At 56.7% G+C, this 16,176-nt stretch overlaps 1 protein-coding gene across 3 annotated transcripts; it reads left to right on the forward strand.

Moving 5' to 3' along the window:
* Positions 1 to 1,878: 1,878 nt before the first annotated feature.
* INSYN1 (inhibitory synaptic factor 1) lies at positions 1,879 to 15,190 on the forward strand. 3 transcript variants are annotated; one of them, XM_071568467.1, is made up of 4 exons: positions 1,879 to 2,045; positions 2,828 to 2,992; positions 3,325 to 4,041; positions 14,494 to 15,190. In XM_071568467.1, exons 3-4 carry the CDS (start codon positions 3,856 to 3,858, stop codon positions 15,166 to 15,168), a joined length of 861 nt encoding a protein of 286 aa, XP_071424568.1. In that variant the 5' UTR covers positions 1,879 to 2,045; positions 2,828 to 2,992; positions 3,325 to 3,855; the 3' UTR covers positions 15,169 to 15,190. The 3 variants fall into 3 exon arrangements, with proteins under 3 accessions (XP_071424568.1, XP_071424570.1, XP_071424569.1); XM_071568469.1 differs by having other exon boundaries at positions 2,831 to 2,992; XM_071568468.1 differs by lacking the exon at positions 1,879 to 2,045 and adding an exon at positions 2,181 to 2,284.
* The last annotated feature ends 986 nt before the right edge of the window (positions 15,191 to 16,176 follow it).

Here is a 16,176-nt window from a genome sequence, read left to right on the forward strand (position 1 = left end):
TGAGAAGAGGGTGGGCCATGACCCCCCCAAATCCAGGCTGTGATGCACAGGTGGGAAGAAGCCTCCTGTGTCCTTCTCCAGGTTCTTCAGAGGGGGAATCCAGGTATTGCGAAGCAGCAGATACAAGGAGAAAATAAAATTTAAAAGGAAAAATGCACCGTCTTCCTAGTCTTCCTCCACCAGTGATGAATCCACCAGCAGCTGGAGACATGGTGACATTCACAGCAGGATCAAGGCAGGATGGGGAACATGGGAATGTCCATCCCAGGCTTTAGAGCAAAGGAAAGCAGGAGTGAAGGGTGGGATGTGCTGTGGGCTTGGCTTCTTGGTTGTCTTGTAGAGGCTGATCCTTTCCATCCCCTTTGCAGGGGGACATCCCTTGCTACATCCCTTTATTTCTCAACCTCCAGACACCACCCAGAGGGCTTTGGGTTGTAGAAGACACAGGTTGGGGCTCTAACCTCTCACTGGAGGCTTTGGACATTCCCCTAGGGCCATTTTGGCTGCTTTAGCTCCACCACCATGGACAGGACTTTCCAAGGCTGTTTTTAGGGCAGTGCTCTCACTCTCGTTACTGATAATGGGTATTTTTGATCACCTTTTATCAACCTGGCTGGGACCAAAACTCCCTGGGCTGCTGGTACCCAGCACAGCTGGGGGAGCAGAAGAGCAGGTCAGGGATGGAGCCTTTTTTTCCCCCCAGTCCACCTCTCAGCCACTCATTTTATCCCCCTCTGTAGTTTATTCAGCTCCTCCTCTGCCCAAAATCACTCAGTGTATTTTCCCACCTTCACCAGACCCGCTGTGTGTGTTTGGAGGTGAGACCCCACCTGGGTTTGCATCACTGGTGGATTTCCTGGAGGCAGCACCTCCGAGTTTTACCACCTCCACTGTTTCCCCAAATCACTGTCCCAGTATCCCTGCTGATTTTTGGGATGAGGCAGAGCTGGCATGAAGCTGCTGCTGGAGGAGCCCGGGGGAGCGCTGTGGCTGTGGGGGACCCAGGTGGCCAGGCTGTCCCCAGCTGAGCTTCAGGTGCAAATCCCTGGAGGAGATTCCTGCTGAAAACTTCCCACCAGCCGTATGATTACCCTGGAAAATACAATTCCAATAAATCTGTGCAGTGTGGGATTGCTCGCCAGCATCCACCACACACCTTGGCACTCCCCCTATCCCGGGGCTCCCACCGGGATGTTCTGCAGGAATCAGAAAAGCCCCCAAAGCATCAGCTCACCGCGAGCTGAAGGATGAGTCAGTTCGGGTCCACGCCAAAAAGTGTGTTCAGCACTTTTGAACATTCCCAGTAGGAGGCAATAAATAACATAAATGCGCACCCGCCGCTGGCAGACCTGGGATTGCCACCTATCGTCACCGCTCAGCTCCAGGACGGGAATCTCTCCTTGCTGCCACTGCTGCGAAGCTGGATGGATTTCCCCAGGCTGGATCTCTGCTTTGGAGCAAAAGCCTCCCCTCCTTGGGGTTCCTCCCCAGACCAGTCCCCCCCCACGCACACACTCACATACGAGCCCATGGTTGTTTTCCTTCCATCCAGGGGCCTTTGCCGGGATGATGCTCCTGCATCTTGGGTGGGTTTTTTTACAGAACCTGCTGAAATTGGCCCCAAATATGACCCATAGGGCAAGGGAGGGGCATTTGGCATTCAGGAGGAACCAGCCTTAACGAGCCTGTTATTTGGAGCGGGGGGACAGAGTGAGGAAACTGAGGCACAAACCCCCTTCCTCCGCAACAAAAGACCCCCCCCGGGGCTGCCTCAGTTTCCCCCGGCGCCGCCCCCCGTGCAACGGCGCTCCCGGTCCCTTTAAGCCCCCCCCGCCCGGCGGAGGCTCAGCCCCTTTCTCTGACACAGCAGCCGCCGGGGCGAGCGAACCGGGAGCCGCGGGGAGGCTGCGGCCGGGGCCGGGGGCCGGGCGCCCACCGCCGCTCCGCCCGCCCCATGGCTCTGCCCGGGGCGCCGGGCGCCGCCCGCCCCGCTCCGCCCGCCCGGCGCCCGGGGACACGCCGGCCCTGAGCCCGCACAGCCGCCGGTCGGTCCCGCAGGCACCGCGCGGGGTGCGGGGGCACCAGGAGGGAGGGAGGGCAGGGGGGAGAGAGGGAGGGAGGAAAGGAGGCAGAGAGGGAGGGAGGGGAGGGGGATGCAGGCAGTTGGGATGCGGGGACAGGGGATAGAGGATGCGGGAAGCGGGGATGGAGAATGCGGGCTCCCGGGATGGAGGATGCGAGCTTCGGGGATGGAGGATGAAAGCGGCGGGGATGGAGGATGCAGGTAGCGGGGATGGGAGCTGCGGATACCGACATCCTCCATCCCCGGTGCCCCGGAGCATGCGGGTGCCAGGGCTGAAGGATGCGGGTACCAAGGCTGAAGGATGCGGGTACCAGGGCTGAAGGATGCGGGTACCAAGGCTGAAGGATGCGGGTACCAGGGCTGAAGGATGGCAGCAGCGGGGATGGAGGATGCGGGTACCAGGGACGGAGATGGGAGCATGCCGGGACCCCTCCTCCCTGTGAGCACCCCCGAGCTAGGGGGACGCGCCCCCCCACCCCACTCCGCCTCCGCCCGTGCTGCTTCCCCCTCTCCGGGGGAAGGGGGGACATTTGAGGCCAAGGTGGGTTTTCCCCCCTCTTCAGCCGAGCTGGGATTGGGGTTTGAACCAAGCCGGGAGGAGGATGACGGTGGGATGGACCCCAGGGGACAGGAGGCTGCCTGACACCCCCCTCGCCAGAGGACGGGTCCCCGGGACGAGTGTCCCCGTCCTCCCCACCCCACGGCAGGCTGTCACCTCCGGTAACGTCTCACTCCTTCCAACAGCAGCCGAAGGAAAGTGGCCCCCGGACTCCTCTTGTGTCACGGAAAAGCCCTGAGGGAGGAGGAAGAGGAGGAGGAGGAGCGGGAGGAAGTAAGGAAAGGAGAAGGTGGGAAAAAACCGACAAGGAAGAGCTTGGGCTGGAGCCAAGAAGGGTCTGGATCGCGACGGTGAGTTCCTGAGCTTCACAGTTGTCTGTCTGTGCGTCTGTCTGTCCGTCTGTCCATCCATCTTGCACTGCGAGACCCCACTGAGCCCCGCAGCCTCCAGGTCTCAAACTGGGAGGGAACTGGGGAGGCCGAAGGAAGGGGTGCTGGGCACAGCGTCAGACTCCGTCCTGTCCCCCATTCAGAGGGGTGGGGCTGCTGGGGGGGTACCTGGGGGCTTGTCCTCGTGCCGAGACTGAGATCAAGGCAAGGTGGGAGTGGGCAGAGCCTGCCCCATCCCGCCTTCCTGTGTCCAGAAGGGATGGCTGCCTCACGTTGTCTGTCTGTCCTTGCAGGAGGGGGCACTGGGTTCCCCAGGACACCCGCGTCCAGCTGGGAGACCCCCCACCAGCACCACCCAGGTTGGAGTTGGAGACCCTGGAGCGAGGACCCGGCGTGGGGAGCAGCATCACTCCTCGGGGTCACCCAGCCCTGCGTCCCCTTCCTCGGCATCGGGGAGCAGGCAAGGCGTGAGCCGCTGGATTTTAGCTTCCTGGGACATCCAAGGGACTCTTCCTCCTCCTCCTCCTCCTCCTCTTTTTACCCCATGGCCATCTCACACCTCCCCACAGCCACCGGTTGAGTCCTCAGCGCAGCATTCCCGACTCCGCATGCTGCATCCCGAGCCCGCTCCGCGCTCCGAGGCAGAGCCCCCCGACCCCGCAGGGAGGCGAGCGTGCGGCTGGGACTTCCTTGGAGGCAGGGGAACGTTAAGATGTTGAGAGCTCCCCGGCCGAGAGGGGCTGCGCGGACGCCAGGCCACCCGGCTAGGGGGGAGCAGGATGGACAGAGCCGCTGGGGCCAGGAACCGAGGCCGGTAGGGAAGGATGGACTCCCGGACCTGCCAGGACAGGCAGCCCAGTGACCACCCCAGCAGCAGCAGCAGCAGCAATTGTAGCAGCAGCAAGAGTAATTGTGAACGGGAAAGGATCCGGAGCCGGATGAAAATGGTGATCGGGCAACTGGAAGGCATCTTACAGGAGCTCAAGGAGGTGGCCAAGGAGCTCCGGGAGGTAGGAAAGCGGGTCGCGGTGGCTGGTGATCCTGTGTCTGTCCCTCTGCCTCAGGGTCAGAAAGGTGGGAGCAGAGCCAGCTCAGCACCTGCAACCCACCAGCCCCAGGAGGCACCTGGCTGATGTGCAATGGGGTTTTCAAAACAGAGAGAAAACTGTGTGTGCTTTGTAAAATCACTCTTGACCTTGACACCGGGGTTTGCTTCAGGGCAAGGGACCCAGACGAGGCACCAGCCCTGTGGGTGTTGGTGTTGGGTGAAGCACCATCAGCCTTGGGAGAACTGGTGCCACAGCCCACTCTGCTCTGCCTTGGAGGGTGTTTTCCAGTTCCCTTCCAAACCAAGGAGATGGATGGAGCTGGGATGGTGGGTCGTTCCAGCATTGCAGAGAGCACTGAAAATATGGCATCGGTCCTGGGTGTGATGAGGGGTGTCCACAGGGTGGTCAAAGTGACAGGGTGTCCCATAGCCTGTCTGGAAAGGGTCCATTGCTCCTGCAAAAATATCTATATACTCGTGCAAAGTGTGGTTGGAGTTTTCTCCCAGTGTGGAGGCACCACAGGGATTTCTGCAGCTCAAGTGTCTGGGCCACACATCTCCAAGGTGGAGGGAAAGGGGAATGGGATGGGGTTTGGTAATTTAGGACACCTCTGCAGGTGGTGGGGGAGTGGTGGATGGAACGTGTGTGGTAGCCTTGAGCATGGAGTGACAGATTGCTTTGGCAACAGGGCAGGTGTTGTTTGCATCCTCTCTGTGGCCTGAGCTGAGCATGGGATTATATCCAGAACCTCATCACGCCTCAGGAAGGGCAGAAATTTGCCATGGGCACCCTGGAGCAGCCCCACATCCATCAGTGACATCTGGGTGCCACCAAGAGAGCACCTGTGCAGGGGCACCAACGTCATCCTCGTGGCTGTGGTCAGGGAGGGGACACTGTCCAGCCTGGGGGGCAGTGCCCTCCTTTAGGATGGCTCCACCCTGCCCAGGAGATTTCAGGGAAAGCTGCCCCCCTGAGAAAACCAGCACTGGGGAGATGCCATGTCCTGCCACGCTGTCCCACTGGGTCCCTGTGAGGTCTCAACTGGGCTGTGGCATCCCAAGAGATCTTCCTTTCTCTCCTGGCTTTGCTGGTCTTTCCAGCAGCAGAAAGCAAGCCCAGACACCCAAAGCAAAAAGCTTTTCCCACACCTAATCCCACAATGCCATTGGATGAGCCCAAAACGCCTTCACGAAATCTCTGATGGATTAGGAAAAGCCACAATAGTAATAATCAGGAGGTAGAGTTATCTCCTATTTAGCTGGAGCTCACTTCATGCTCCTCCAGGAGCTTAACAGGCCTTTAAAGTGAGGATGATGATGGCAATTGCCCCCCTTATTGAGCCCACGGATTTAAGGCCAGGTGGGACCACCATGGTTGGGTGAGCATCCCTCTTGCCAAGGATGTGGAGGGATAAGGAGGGCCAGGATGGGGCAAACCTCTGACCTTTTCACAGCTGACACCAGGATGTGCTTCCCACCAAACTTTGGGTGGCTCCACAAGGTCCCTGTTCAGCTCTTGAGGCCAGAAGGATCTTGGTGGGTTGCCCAAGTCAGAGGAGGAAAGAGAAGGAGGTGACCACAGGACACCCATCCTCTGCCTCCCATCACAGGGAGACCCTGCTTGGTGCCAGGGAGGGGGTCAGTGCCCCATGAGATGGCGTCTCCAGAGGGTGCCAGGAAGTGTTAAAGCCTGGAAATGTTTGTGCCATGGAGCTGGCACATCCCGAGACACTGGTGACCTTCCAGGCAGTGCCCCATGGCCCTGCGAGAGCCTCCCAACATCAAGAGACAGAGTGGCCAGGCCATTGTGGAGTCAGACACAAGGTCCACCACGAGGTGGGTTCTAAACTTCAGCCCTTCTCACAACTCCTACAACAGACACATAAAACTCAGTACATCAATTGCAGGCTCCAGAGCTAAAACACACCAATCCAACCAGCTTAAACCAGGCTTGGTGACTCCAGAGAAACAGAGGTCTGGTTTTGCCCAAACCAAGCAGAATTTGGGTGTTAGAGGCTTTGGAAATTCATAGAATGATTTGGGTTGGGTGGGTTTAAAGCACACCTTGTTCCACTCCCCTGCCATGGGCAGGGACATCTTCCACTAGACCAGATTGCTCCAAGCTCTGTCCAACCTGGCCTTGGACACCTCCAGGAATGGAAATCCATCTTCTTGCTCTCTAGATCACTCAGAGCAAGCTCAATAGGGGAATTCTCTTTCAAGCCCACACAGACAAGTATATGGCAGACACCAGGCTGGCAAATGAGAAGCTCTAAGATTTTGGTGAAAGAGAATTAAATAAAATAAGCCCTTTTGGTTGTCTACCTTGCACATAGTGATGGTCTTCCTTGGCTGGTGGTGAGGACCAGGACATGGGGACAGGTTGGGGACAGGCAGGGCTGATGGGCTGAGCTTAGGTGGGCTCATGGGTGGGATCCCAGGTGGGGCTGCTCAGGGACACCAAAGCCCAACACCAAAGCATGTCCTGGCACTTGTGATATTGGTGTTTTCTCCAATGGAGCCACTGGGGGGCTTTGGAAATGTCCATTCCTGTGGCCATCGCCTCTGCTTGGGGTTTCACTGATGGGTCGGGATGCAGGGCTGGATGTGCCCAGTGAAGGCACCAGATGCACCTGGGGAGCTGGAAAACCTTCACTGGGTGATACTGGAGGGCACTGAGTGATGCTGGACCTGCTCCTTCCAGGCTCTCCCTGCACTGGGTGCCAGGACTTTATAAGTTGGAGATCAGAAAAAACTTCTTTGCAGAGAGAATGCTCAGGCAGTGGAATGGGCTGCCCAGAGAGGGGGTGGATTCCCCATCCCTGGAGGTTTTTCAACTGAGATTGGCCGTGGCACTGAGTGCCATGATCTGGTAAAGGGACTGGAGTTGGACCAAGAGTTGGACTTGATGATCTGGGACGTCTTTTCCAACCCAATCCATTCTGTGATTCTATGTCTGGAAGCAGCAGCCAAGTTATAACCACTTTGCCAAAAATAACCCCCAAAGCCATCAACACCCTGTGTGGGCACAAGGGCTTCCACCCAGGGGTGGTTCCTGCTCCAAAACCACTCCCCAGCTCCAGGCACAGCCAGCCCTGGCTCACACAAGCCTTTTCTCCCAGGCTGTCCCTGCTTTGGCAGAGATGTTGAGTCCCAGACCCAGCCAGGACTGTGGGATGCTCCAGCAGGAGAGCCCAGGGCAGCCCCTCTCTGCTGGCCCATCCCTGGGGATGTAATGTGTGACAGGACACGGGCTCAGGCTCCATCCCCATCTCCTGGGAGCGACTCCCACCTGAAGGCTGTCACTCCAGATGTCCGTTTTATGCAGGATGCTGTTTTACCAGTCCTGCCGCTCCCGCTCTCCCTGCCTCCCTCCTTCCCTTTTGTGTATATAATTATTCCCCAGCACTCCAAGACAGGGCTGTATTATGTGCGGGGAAAATGATTATTAAAATCTTTGATTGAAAACGCACACTGGAAGTGGAATTCAGGCAGGAGGCAGCAGGGAAGGCGCTTCCGCCACGCGCTTGCCATGCCGCCTCCCTCCCACGCACCTCCTGCCAGCCCCGGCCCCTTCCCCTGGGGATCAGGGCCATGCCACAGGGGGAAAGATGCCTCAGGAGGTCCAAAGCATCTCCACAACAAGGCTGAGCTACTTCCCACCCTCGGGGGATTAGTGCTGGGAGTGGAAACCATCCACGGTGGGAAAAAAACCCAAATATCTGTTCAAACCCCCAAAAAATCCCACAGGGAGGGTCCTGTCCCCTCTGCAGCTGCTGATGGGAGCAATGGGGTCCCACCACCCAGAGCAGCTGGAGGGGTTCCCTCCAAACCTTTGACAGGAGGAAAATCCTCCCTGCAATCCTTTATGATAATAAATACCTTAATAATGTTGTAATCAATAGGTGATTAGCTGGGAACGCTTGGGGAAGTTCATGGCAAGAAGGTGGCTTATTATTCTAATAACAACATGTTTGGGAGATGTGCAGGATGATTTTGAACTATTTAGCAGCTGATGATGGAGCAAATGAACCCTGGATCCTCGGCACACTCATTTGTAAGGATCAGCTCCGGGAAGAGAGGCCCCTGCAACTCTGCTTCAGTTTGCCAACTCCAATTAATCATTTATTCCTTATTAAATATTTACTCACCTTGCCTGCACCGGGAAGTGGGAAGGTCTCTGCTCCAGGAGTGTTTGGCTGTGGGGGTGGTGGGGCTTTGGGGTGGCTCTTTTTCCCCATGGAGGGAGGAATTGCTGGTGTCAGATGCCTCCAGGATGACTCAATGGATTGGGGAATTTGAGCTTGGGCTGCACAGTCCTGGTGCTCATCCCCTCTGCACCAGCTGGCAGCAAAGTACAGGGATACACGGGCTGAGCCCAGCCTGGAAAAGCAGCTGCATGGCATGGGGAAACCCACCCCTGGAAGTGTCCAAGGCCAGGTTGGACAGGACTTGGAGCAACCTGGGATAGTGGAAGGTGTCCCTGCCCATGGCAGGGGGTGGAACAAGGTGGGCTTTAAAGTTCCTTCTGACCCAAACATTCCGTGGTTCTATGGAAATACTTTGGACACCAAAATTGCTGCTGGAAGTGCTGGGAATGGGCAGCAAGCCAGCAGCTGAGGGAGCTTGAGGGGGACACACAAAAATCCCTGCTCCCACCATAGCTGGGGATGGGATGTTTGGTTCTGGATTGGGAAAACTGTTGCATCTCACCGGAGGGTGGCCGAGGGGACACACACAGGGCCCCCATCAGTGGAGCAAAGGCACCCCAAGCAGGAGTGTATTTGATCTCCCCACCCCAGCCCCATCCTCACCCATCAGAACCTTCCTCCAGCACGGATCTGGTTCCTCCTCCTCTTCAAAGGCCGTGTGTGGATGAAGGGGCCATTAGACCACTTTGATCCCAGCATCTTCCAGCTCCTTCCCCAGCTCCAGGAATACGTGCAACCAATTACCGACCACAAAGCCTTTGAAGTCCCCTCTTGTCCTCCCACCTCTCCAGCACCTTCTCGAGCTTCCGGGAGGTTCAGTTCCCCAGTAGGAAATGGCATGGCCAAAATCTGGGAGCTGCAGCCACCAGAGCCAACTCCCAGCCAGGGAGCTCAGTGCTTGATTTGCAGCCAACAACCAAAACCCCATTAAAACAACAACAATGCTCCAGATGTTCAACATCTGCCTCAGCTGGGGAGGTGAACACCCAATTTAGGACAACCAGGCTTTTATCTGGAAAGCTTCTGGCTGTGTGGAGTGTCCATGGGCGTGGGGAGCAGTGGGAGATGAGGGGAGCACCCAGCACTCCCAGCTGGGCTGAATTGGTGGGAGCTGCTTTTTGGGGTGGGGATGAACATGGCTTAGCTCAGCCTTGCTCAGTGTCCATCCCTCTGGGGTTCCATAGGGATGTGGCTCATCCCTCTGCCTCACACTATCCTGTAACTGCTCAAAGCTCTTCCCTTGGCATGAGAGCTGAGCACCCTTGGCCACCCAGCAGCTGCTCACAGGACACTCAGGATGAGGCCAAGGGGAATTATTTTGCTCCCTGTTTTCCTGCTGCTGGATACCCCCTGTTGGACCAGGAGTGCTCTGCTGTCTCCAAAAAGGTGGCTCTTTGTAGCAAGGTGAAACCTAAAGGTGATGGAGGAAGGGGACACATCCCATCTGTCACCTCCATGGTACTTCCAGCACATGCTGAGGACACCCCAGAACCCCTCAACTGTTTATAGGGGGACAAATCCACCCCAGTTCCCTGGGGGTGAGAACATTTTGGGGTCTCATCCCAAACCACCCCAGGTCTGGTCATTCCCTCCCTCCTTCCCCATCTCTGCTCCCACCTCTTTCTGCCAGCAGCGATGGCCTCAGCTGGAAAAGCTTTGACAACCTGCCTCAGGAAGGAGAAAAGGGGGGAGAAAAGCCCAAATCCTGCTTTACATTTAAATCCTCAGCGGGTACCAAGTGTCACATAGGTATTTAACACCCTCCACCCCCCATCCCACCCCACCACCCCCCGTTTAAAATAGCAAGTGCTCCTAAAAATAGCCCCGAGTGAGCCACTGCTGATGTGACACTAATCCTGAGTGCCACGATGAGGAGCAGGATGGGGACGAGGACTGGGGTGGGATGTGCCTCCTCCTGTCACTGCCCAATCTCAGATGGCAGCATGTCCCTTTAATGAGGATGAGGAGGGACCCTGAGGGTCAGGGACTCAAATAAAAGCCCGGGGAGATGCTTGCCCTGAACCCAGAGCTGTAATCACTGAGGCTTTGTGAAAACAGAGGTGATCTCATTCCAGCTGAGGGTTTCAGCAGAATCATTTGCTGCCTTATTAAAAAATAATAATAGCTGGGTGTTTCCCAAAGACAGCTCTATTCCTGCCCTTTTTCCAAATTCTTTCTTGTCACCAAGAAGGAAGAGCTCACATCATCTTCTTTTTAACTCCTTTCCTCAAGTTTCACCCTTTCTCCCCCAAAGATAAGAGTAAAAAAACCAGAAAATAAAGAAGTCTGGTGGTGCATTGGGAACAGTAAAAATCACCTTTTCTAATTTCAAGACTTCCTTGTGGATGTTCCTAACACCTCAGCACCCTTCAAAGCCAAAGCTTGAAGGATGGATGGGTCCCTGCCTGCCCTCTCTGGAGGTCTTGCATGGCTGGAAAAATAAGTTGGAGATCACAGGTGAGGAGCTTATCTAAAGCCCCTTGCCTTCTGCTCCCTGGGATGAGCACTCAGCTCATTATCCCCAGCTCTGCCATCGTTTGGAGGCACAAAGTCCCTCCAGGATGCAGGGACATGATGTAGGTTCAAGGTCCATCCCACAGGCAGTTCCTGGGATGGGCTTCAGGAGGTCCATCCAGGAGACAACTCAGCTATGGGGCCCCCACTTGGGCTGGGGACAGGAAAGAGGGGTTTATCCCAAAACTGGGCTTACCTGGGCTCCTGGGCAGGGCAGGGTGGGGGTCCCAGGAGGGGCTGATCAGGGTCGTTAAGGTGTATTAGTGCCCATCTGGGGCACATTAGACCACGTGCTCAGGTCTGATGGTGGGTGGGCCACTCTCTCCCATTTCCAACCCACACCCTTTGCCCTGGAAAGATGTTTTTTGGCATCTCTTGTTGCCAATGTGGCCAACCCGCTCCTGCACAGCAACTCCCAGCCCTTCAGTCTCCATTCTCCTGCTTTCACCAGCTGGTCCCATCCCATTCTCAGGTCCCCCCAATCCCAGGTTCCCCCATTCCCAGGTCTCCCATTCCCAGGTCTCCCATTCCCGGGTCCCCCCATTCCCGGGTCTCCCTTTTCCCGGGTCTCCGCATTCCCAGATCTCCCCATTCCCAGATCTCCCCATTCCCAGGTCCCCCCATTCCCAGGTCCCCCCATTCCCGGGTCCCCCCATTCCCGGGTCTCTGCATTCTCAGGTCTCCGCATTCCCGGGTCCCCCCATTCCCAGGTCTCCCATTCCCAGGTCTCCCAGTCCCAGGTCTCCCCAGTCCCAGGTCTCCCCAGTCCCAGGTCTCCCCAGTCCCAGGTCTCCCCAGTCCCAGGTCTCCCCGGTCCCAAGTCTCCCCGGTCCCAGATCCTCCCGGTCCCAAGTCTCCCCGGTCCCAGATCCTCCCAGTCCCAGGTCTCCCCAGTCCCAGGTCTCCCCAGTCCCAGGTCTCCCCAGTCCCAGGTCTCCTCATTCCCAGGTCTCCTCATTCCCAGGTCCCCCCATTCCCAGGTCCCCCCATTCCCAGGTCTCCCCATTCCCAGGTCCCCCCATTCCCAGGTCTCCCCATTCTCAGATCTCCCCATTCCCAGGTCTCCCATTTCCCAGCTCCATGTTCACAGCAGGCAGCAAACACACACACACAGCCCCACCACCCTCACACACCCTGTGCCCCTTGGGCTTGTGTCCCATGGAGGTGGCACCGCTCTGTCCTCCAGAGAGGCTCCTCTCCAGGTTCTCCACAGCCTTTGGTGTCCCCAGAAATGTTCCTACCTGCAGCCAGAGCCTGGAGCTTTCCCACGGGGACCTGGGGCTGATTTAAACGAGGAGGTGCTGCATGTCCACACCTGGACCCCCCAGCAAGCACCCGGGGGGCTTGTAGTTGCCCCTCCTTGGTGCCCAATCCTCGGCAGCTGGGCAGAGCAGGAGAGCTGCATGGGCAGGGCTGTGGAACAAGTGAAATTTGGAGCTCAAATATGGGAATTTGATTAAAATTAGGTCAGCAGAATGTGACGGAGCCACTCCGGCTGCTGGCAGCGTAATCGTCCCCCCGGGCTCCCCGTTTCAGTTGCCCAGACATATTAAATTACCCTTAACTCTGCCCACGCATCCTCACCCACCACGGGGGCTCTGTGAGGAGCCTGCCCTGCTGAGCTGTGCTTTATGGTGCATTTCCAGGGATTTATGGAGCTGTCCCAAACCTCTGCATGTTGGCATCCAGTAAAGGGATGCAGAGACCAAGGGCAGTTCATCTTGTTAGAGCAGCTTTAGGTGGGAAGGGGTGTCTGAGCCCAAGGGGTTCCCTCAGATGGGAAGGGGTGTCTGAGCCCAAGGGGTTCCCTCAGATGGGAAGGGGTGTCTGAGCCCAAGGGGTTCCCTTGGATAGGAAGGGGTGTCTGAGCCCAAGGGGTTCCCTCGGATGGGAAGGGGTGTCTGAGCCCAAGGGGTTCCTTGGATAGGAAGGGGTGTCTGAGCCCAAGGGGTTCCCTTGGATGGGAAGGGGTGTCTGAGCCCAAGGGGTTCCTTGGATAGGAAGGGGTGTCTGAGCCCAAGAAGTCTGTATGTATCTCACAACAAAAATGCTCCAAAAAATGGAGTTATGGGACACAGCAGCATAAAACTGATGAAGAGATGTGCTATGATTAATTAATCTTGGTGGATGGGAGGCTCCAATACCCAATGATGAACTGTGGGTCTGGTGGAGATAAGTCAGGGCTTTTCAGTGGTGTAAGGAGAAGAAGGAAAGAAAAGGTGCCTGGCAAGATATTGCCCATTGATTTATCTTCCCTCAATTACTTTGGGAAATTTGTGGCTGATTTCCACCAGGAAAGGACAGGTGGAAGGGCAGTGGAAGGAAAAAGACAGGGAGAGAACAGCAATAATGAAAAATAACAATGTGTGGACAAGCCACCTGGAAAAAGCCAAACAAGTTTGTGCTTCCAAATGCTCCTTGTGTGGGATGGGGGTCCAGGAGGGGCACAGCCCTGGGGTGCTGGGGGCACCGATGTCCATGGATGCCCAGGCTGGGGATGAAGGTCACAGGATCCATGAAATGGGTCACAAACAGGTGTGAGGAGCATGGAGGGGATCTCCCTGGCCCCCCTTGTCTGCCACTGCCCACCCCCTGCTTGGCAGCGCGGGGACCAGCCAGGCCCTCTGCCAACTCCCCCAGAGAGGGGGGAGGCGAGCCAGCAATCCTGCCAAAAATATGCACTTCCAAGTGCTGCTGAGTTGGATTTCCACGTCGTGCTCTGCCTCCCCCACAAAATAGAGCCCCACATGCCCCCACACACACACGCAGAGACACCAGCCAAGAAATACCATGGATAAACGCGGTTCCATCCGGATGCTGGGTGGGATGGGGGTCTCCTGGGCAGGATTAGTGCTGTGGTTAATGCTGGGCAGCCCTTGAGCTGGATGGGTTGAAGACTTGAAGGTGGGTAATGAGTCTGTTGCATCAGAAACCTCTGCAAGGTCATTAGATGGAGACCGTGGTCCATGTGAGCCATAGGAAGAAGGTCATTCCTCCCTTCCTTCCCCTTCCAGCCCTGTCCATGGCTTGAACATCACTTAGGACATTACATCTATTATTTTGAATATTTTAAGGCTTGTTTTAGTCATGCCCCACATGGCATCTGTCCCTTGTGGCCTGGTGGGGCTGTGACTCCATCCCTGAGCCACCACAGGGCTTGATGTACTCAGCACTGTGAAAGAATCAAGGGCTGGGATCGATCCATCAGTATCCCAGCCAGGGCAGAGGGGTGACAGCACTGTCCCCTCCTTCCCTGCACCTCCCCGTGTATTTTACACCATGACTTTGGTCTATCATCCACCTCCTGCTTTGGCTTCCCCACCCACGGGGAGGAGGTGGTCACTGGGGGCTCCCCATGACCAGGTGAGAGGGCTTGAAGGACACCACGTGCATGGGGATTTGGGGTGGGAGCCATCCCAGGGGACAGGGCAGACCCTGGGGAAGGCCCGTCGTGTCACACTGAGCACCCAGAGGCACCCCAGGCTTGGGGGTTTAGGTGCTGTGCTGCTGGGTGGGCTTTGATCCCTGCTGGAGCAGCTCCACTTGGGCTGAGACCTCCCAGCTCATCCCACCAGTGGTGCGAGGGAAACCAGCAGAGATTTAGGGATCTGGTGTGATTGTGGAGCAGAAACGGGAGGGTCCCACCCAGCGGCTCCTCTCTGCCCGTCCATCCGTCGGTCTGTCTGCAGGTGGTGAGCCAGATCGACCGCCTGACGTCCGACTTCGAGTTCGACCTGGAGCCGGACGACTGGACGACGGCGACGGCCAGCAGCACCTCCAGCAGCGAGAAGGGGGGAGGCACCTTCGAGCTGGGACCCCTCGATTTCACCACCTCCGACATCCTCTCCGACAGCTGGGAATTCTGCTCCTTCCTAGATGCTTCCACTCCCTCCGACCCCGGCGACGGCCCCGAGCCCTCCCGGCCGCAGCCGCAGCCGCCACCCGCTCGCCAGCCCGACTACCGGCTGATGAACGGGGGGCTACCCATCCCCAACGGCCCCCGGGGCGGGGGCACCCCGGACTCATCCAGCGAGGAAGCCTTTGGCACGACCCCCGGGCAGAAGCTGGGGCAGCCCCGCCCGGCCGGGACGCGGGAGCGGGTCCGCTTCAGTGACAAGGTGCTCTACCACGCGCTGTGCTGCGACGACGACGGCGATGGGGACAGCGCGGCGTCCCCGGGGGACGAGGGGCCCGAGGATGCCGGCAGGAAGGGGCCCGCGGCGCCCTCGAAGCAGCCGAGCGGCGGGGCAGCCCCGGCCCGGAGGCTGATGAGGAACAGCAGCACCCAGACCGTGGCCGATAAAAGCACCCAGACGGTGCTGCCTTATATCCCGGCCAAGCAGAGGATTAAAAACAAAAACTGACACCGGATCCGCCGCACGGATTTGGGGAGGGTGGGTGGATTGGGGAGGGACTCCTGGGAAGGGACAGGAAAAAAAAAGTTATATATATATATAAATATATATTTAAATAAATCAATACTAATAATAAAATCGACATGAAAAGGTGGCAAAGAAGACGAATGTCCCAATGTCCCAACTACCTACCCGTCATTTTTCAGGCTCAGGGAATTTTTAACTGGTTTGTTTGTTTTTTTTTTAATGGATAGAAGTTTCAGATCAATAAACCGTCCATCATGGAGAAATAACAACCATAACATATATATATTATATGTATATATGTGCCAAGAGAGGGCTCTGTGAAGGGGAGAGCCAGCGGATCCAAGGCTGTGGATGGGGACAAGGGGGTGCTGGAAAGGGGTGACTGGGCCACGGAGGGGACGTTTGTCCTCCCTGGGACATTTTCTCCCTGTTTGGCTTAAGAAGAGCTGGTGTGATCTGATCCAGTGTCTGAGTGGAGTGGGGTTGTCACTGGGATGTCACTGCCACCTCCAGGGGGGATGGAGAGGGGACTGCAGAGGGCAAGACCACACCAGTCATCAGGAGCAGGATTTCCAACCTTTATACCAGGTCCAGGAGAAGTATTAGTGACCTCCAAGTCTTGCAACCATCTTAAAATGACGTGAAAATTGTCTCCAGCTTTTCTTTACATACTTAATTCTGGTTTCCATTTCAAAAGCCCTGATTTGTGGGGGGAAATAGCTGGACTTTCTCTGACAAATGAAGGAATCTGGTGCTCCAAAACTGCCCCTGGCATTTTTTTTTTCAGCTTCCAGGTTTTGCCAAAGCCTTCAGTATCCAAATCACCCGGTCCTGGGGACAAAGACCCCGTGTCCTCCCCATCAGCTCTTCCTCCTGCAGTGATGCATTTGCACTGCCAGCCCTTGAGCATCCCTGGCACAAAGAGTTTTTAACAAGCCTGGCAGCAAAAAAACACCACCTTGATTCCTTATTTTTAATCCAAGTCAGAGA

The sequence above is a fragment of the Pithys albifrons genome, chromosome 13, assembly GCF_047495875.1.
Source record: "Pithys albifrons albifrons isolate INPA30051 chromosome 13, PitAlb_v1, whole genome shotgun sequence".
Taxonomy (NCBI): domain Eukaryota; kingdom Metazoa; phylum Chordata; class Aves; order Passeriformes; family Thamnophilidae; genus Pithys; species Pithys albifrons.

Coding starts and splice junctions, on each gene's coding strand:
- INSYN1 (XM_071568467.1), top strand. CDS start 3,856: ATGGACTCCCGGACCTGCCAGGACAGGCAGCCCAGTGACCACCCCAGC. Junction 4,042..14,493: donor TGGCCAAGGAGCTCCGGGAG/GTAGGAAAGCGG, acceptor GTCTGTCTGCAG/GTGGTGAGCCAGATCGACCG.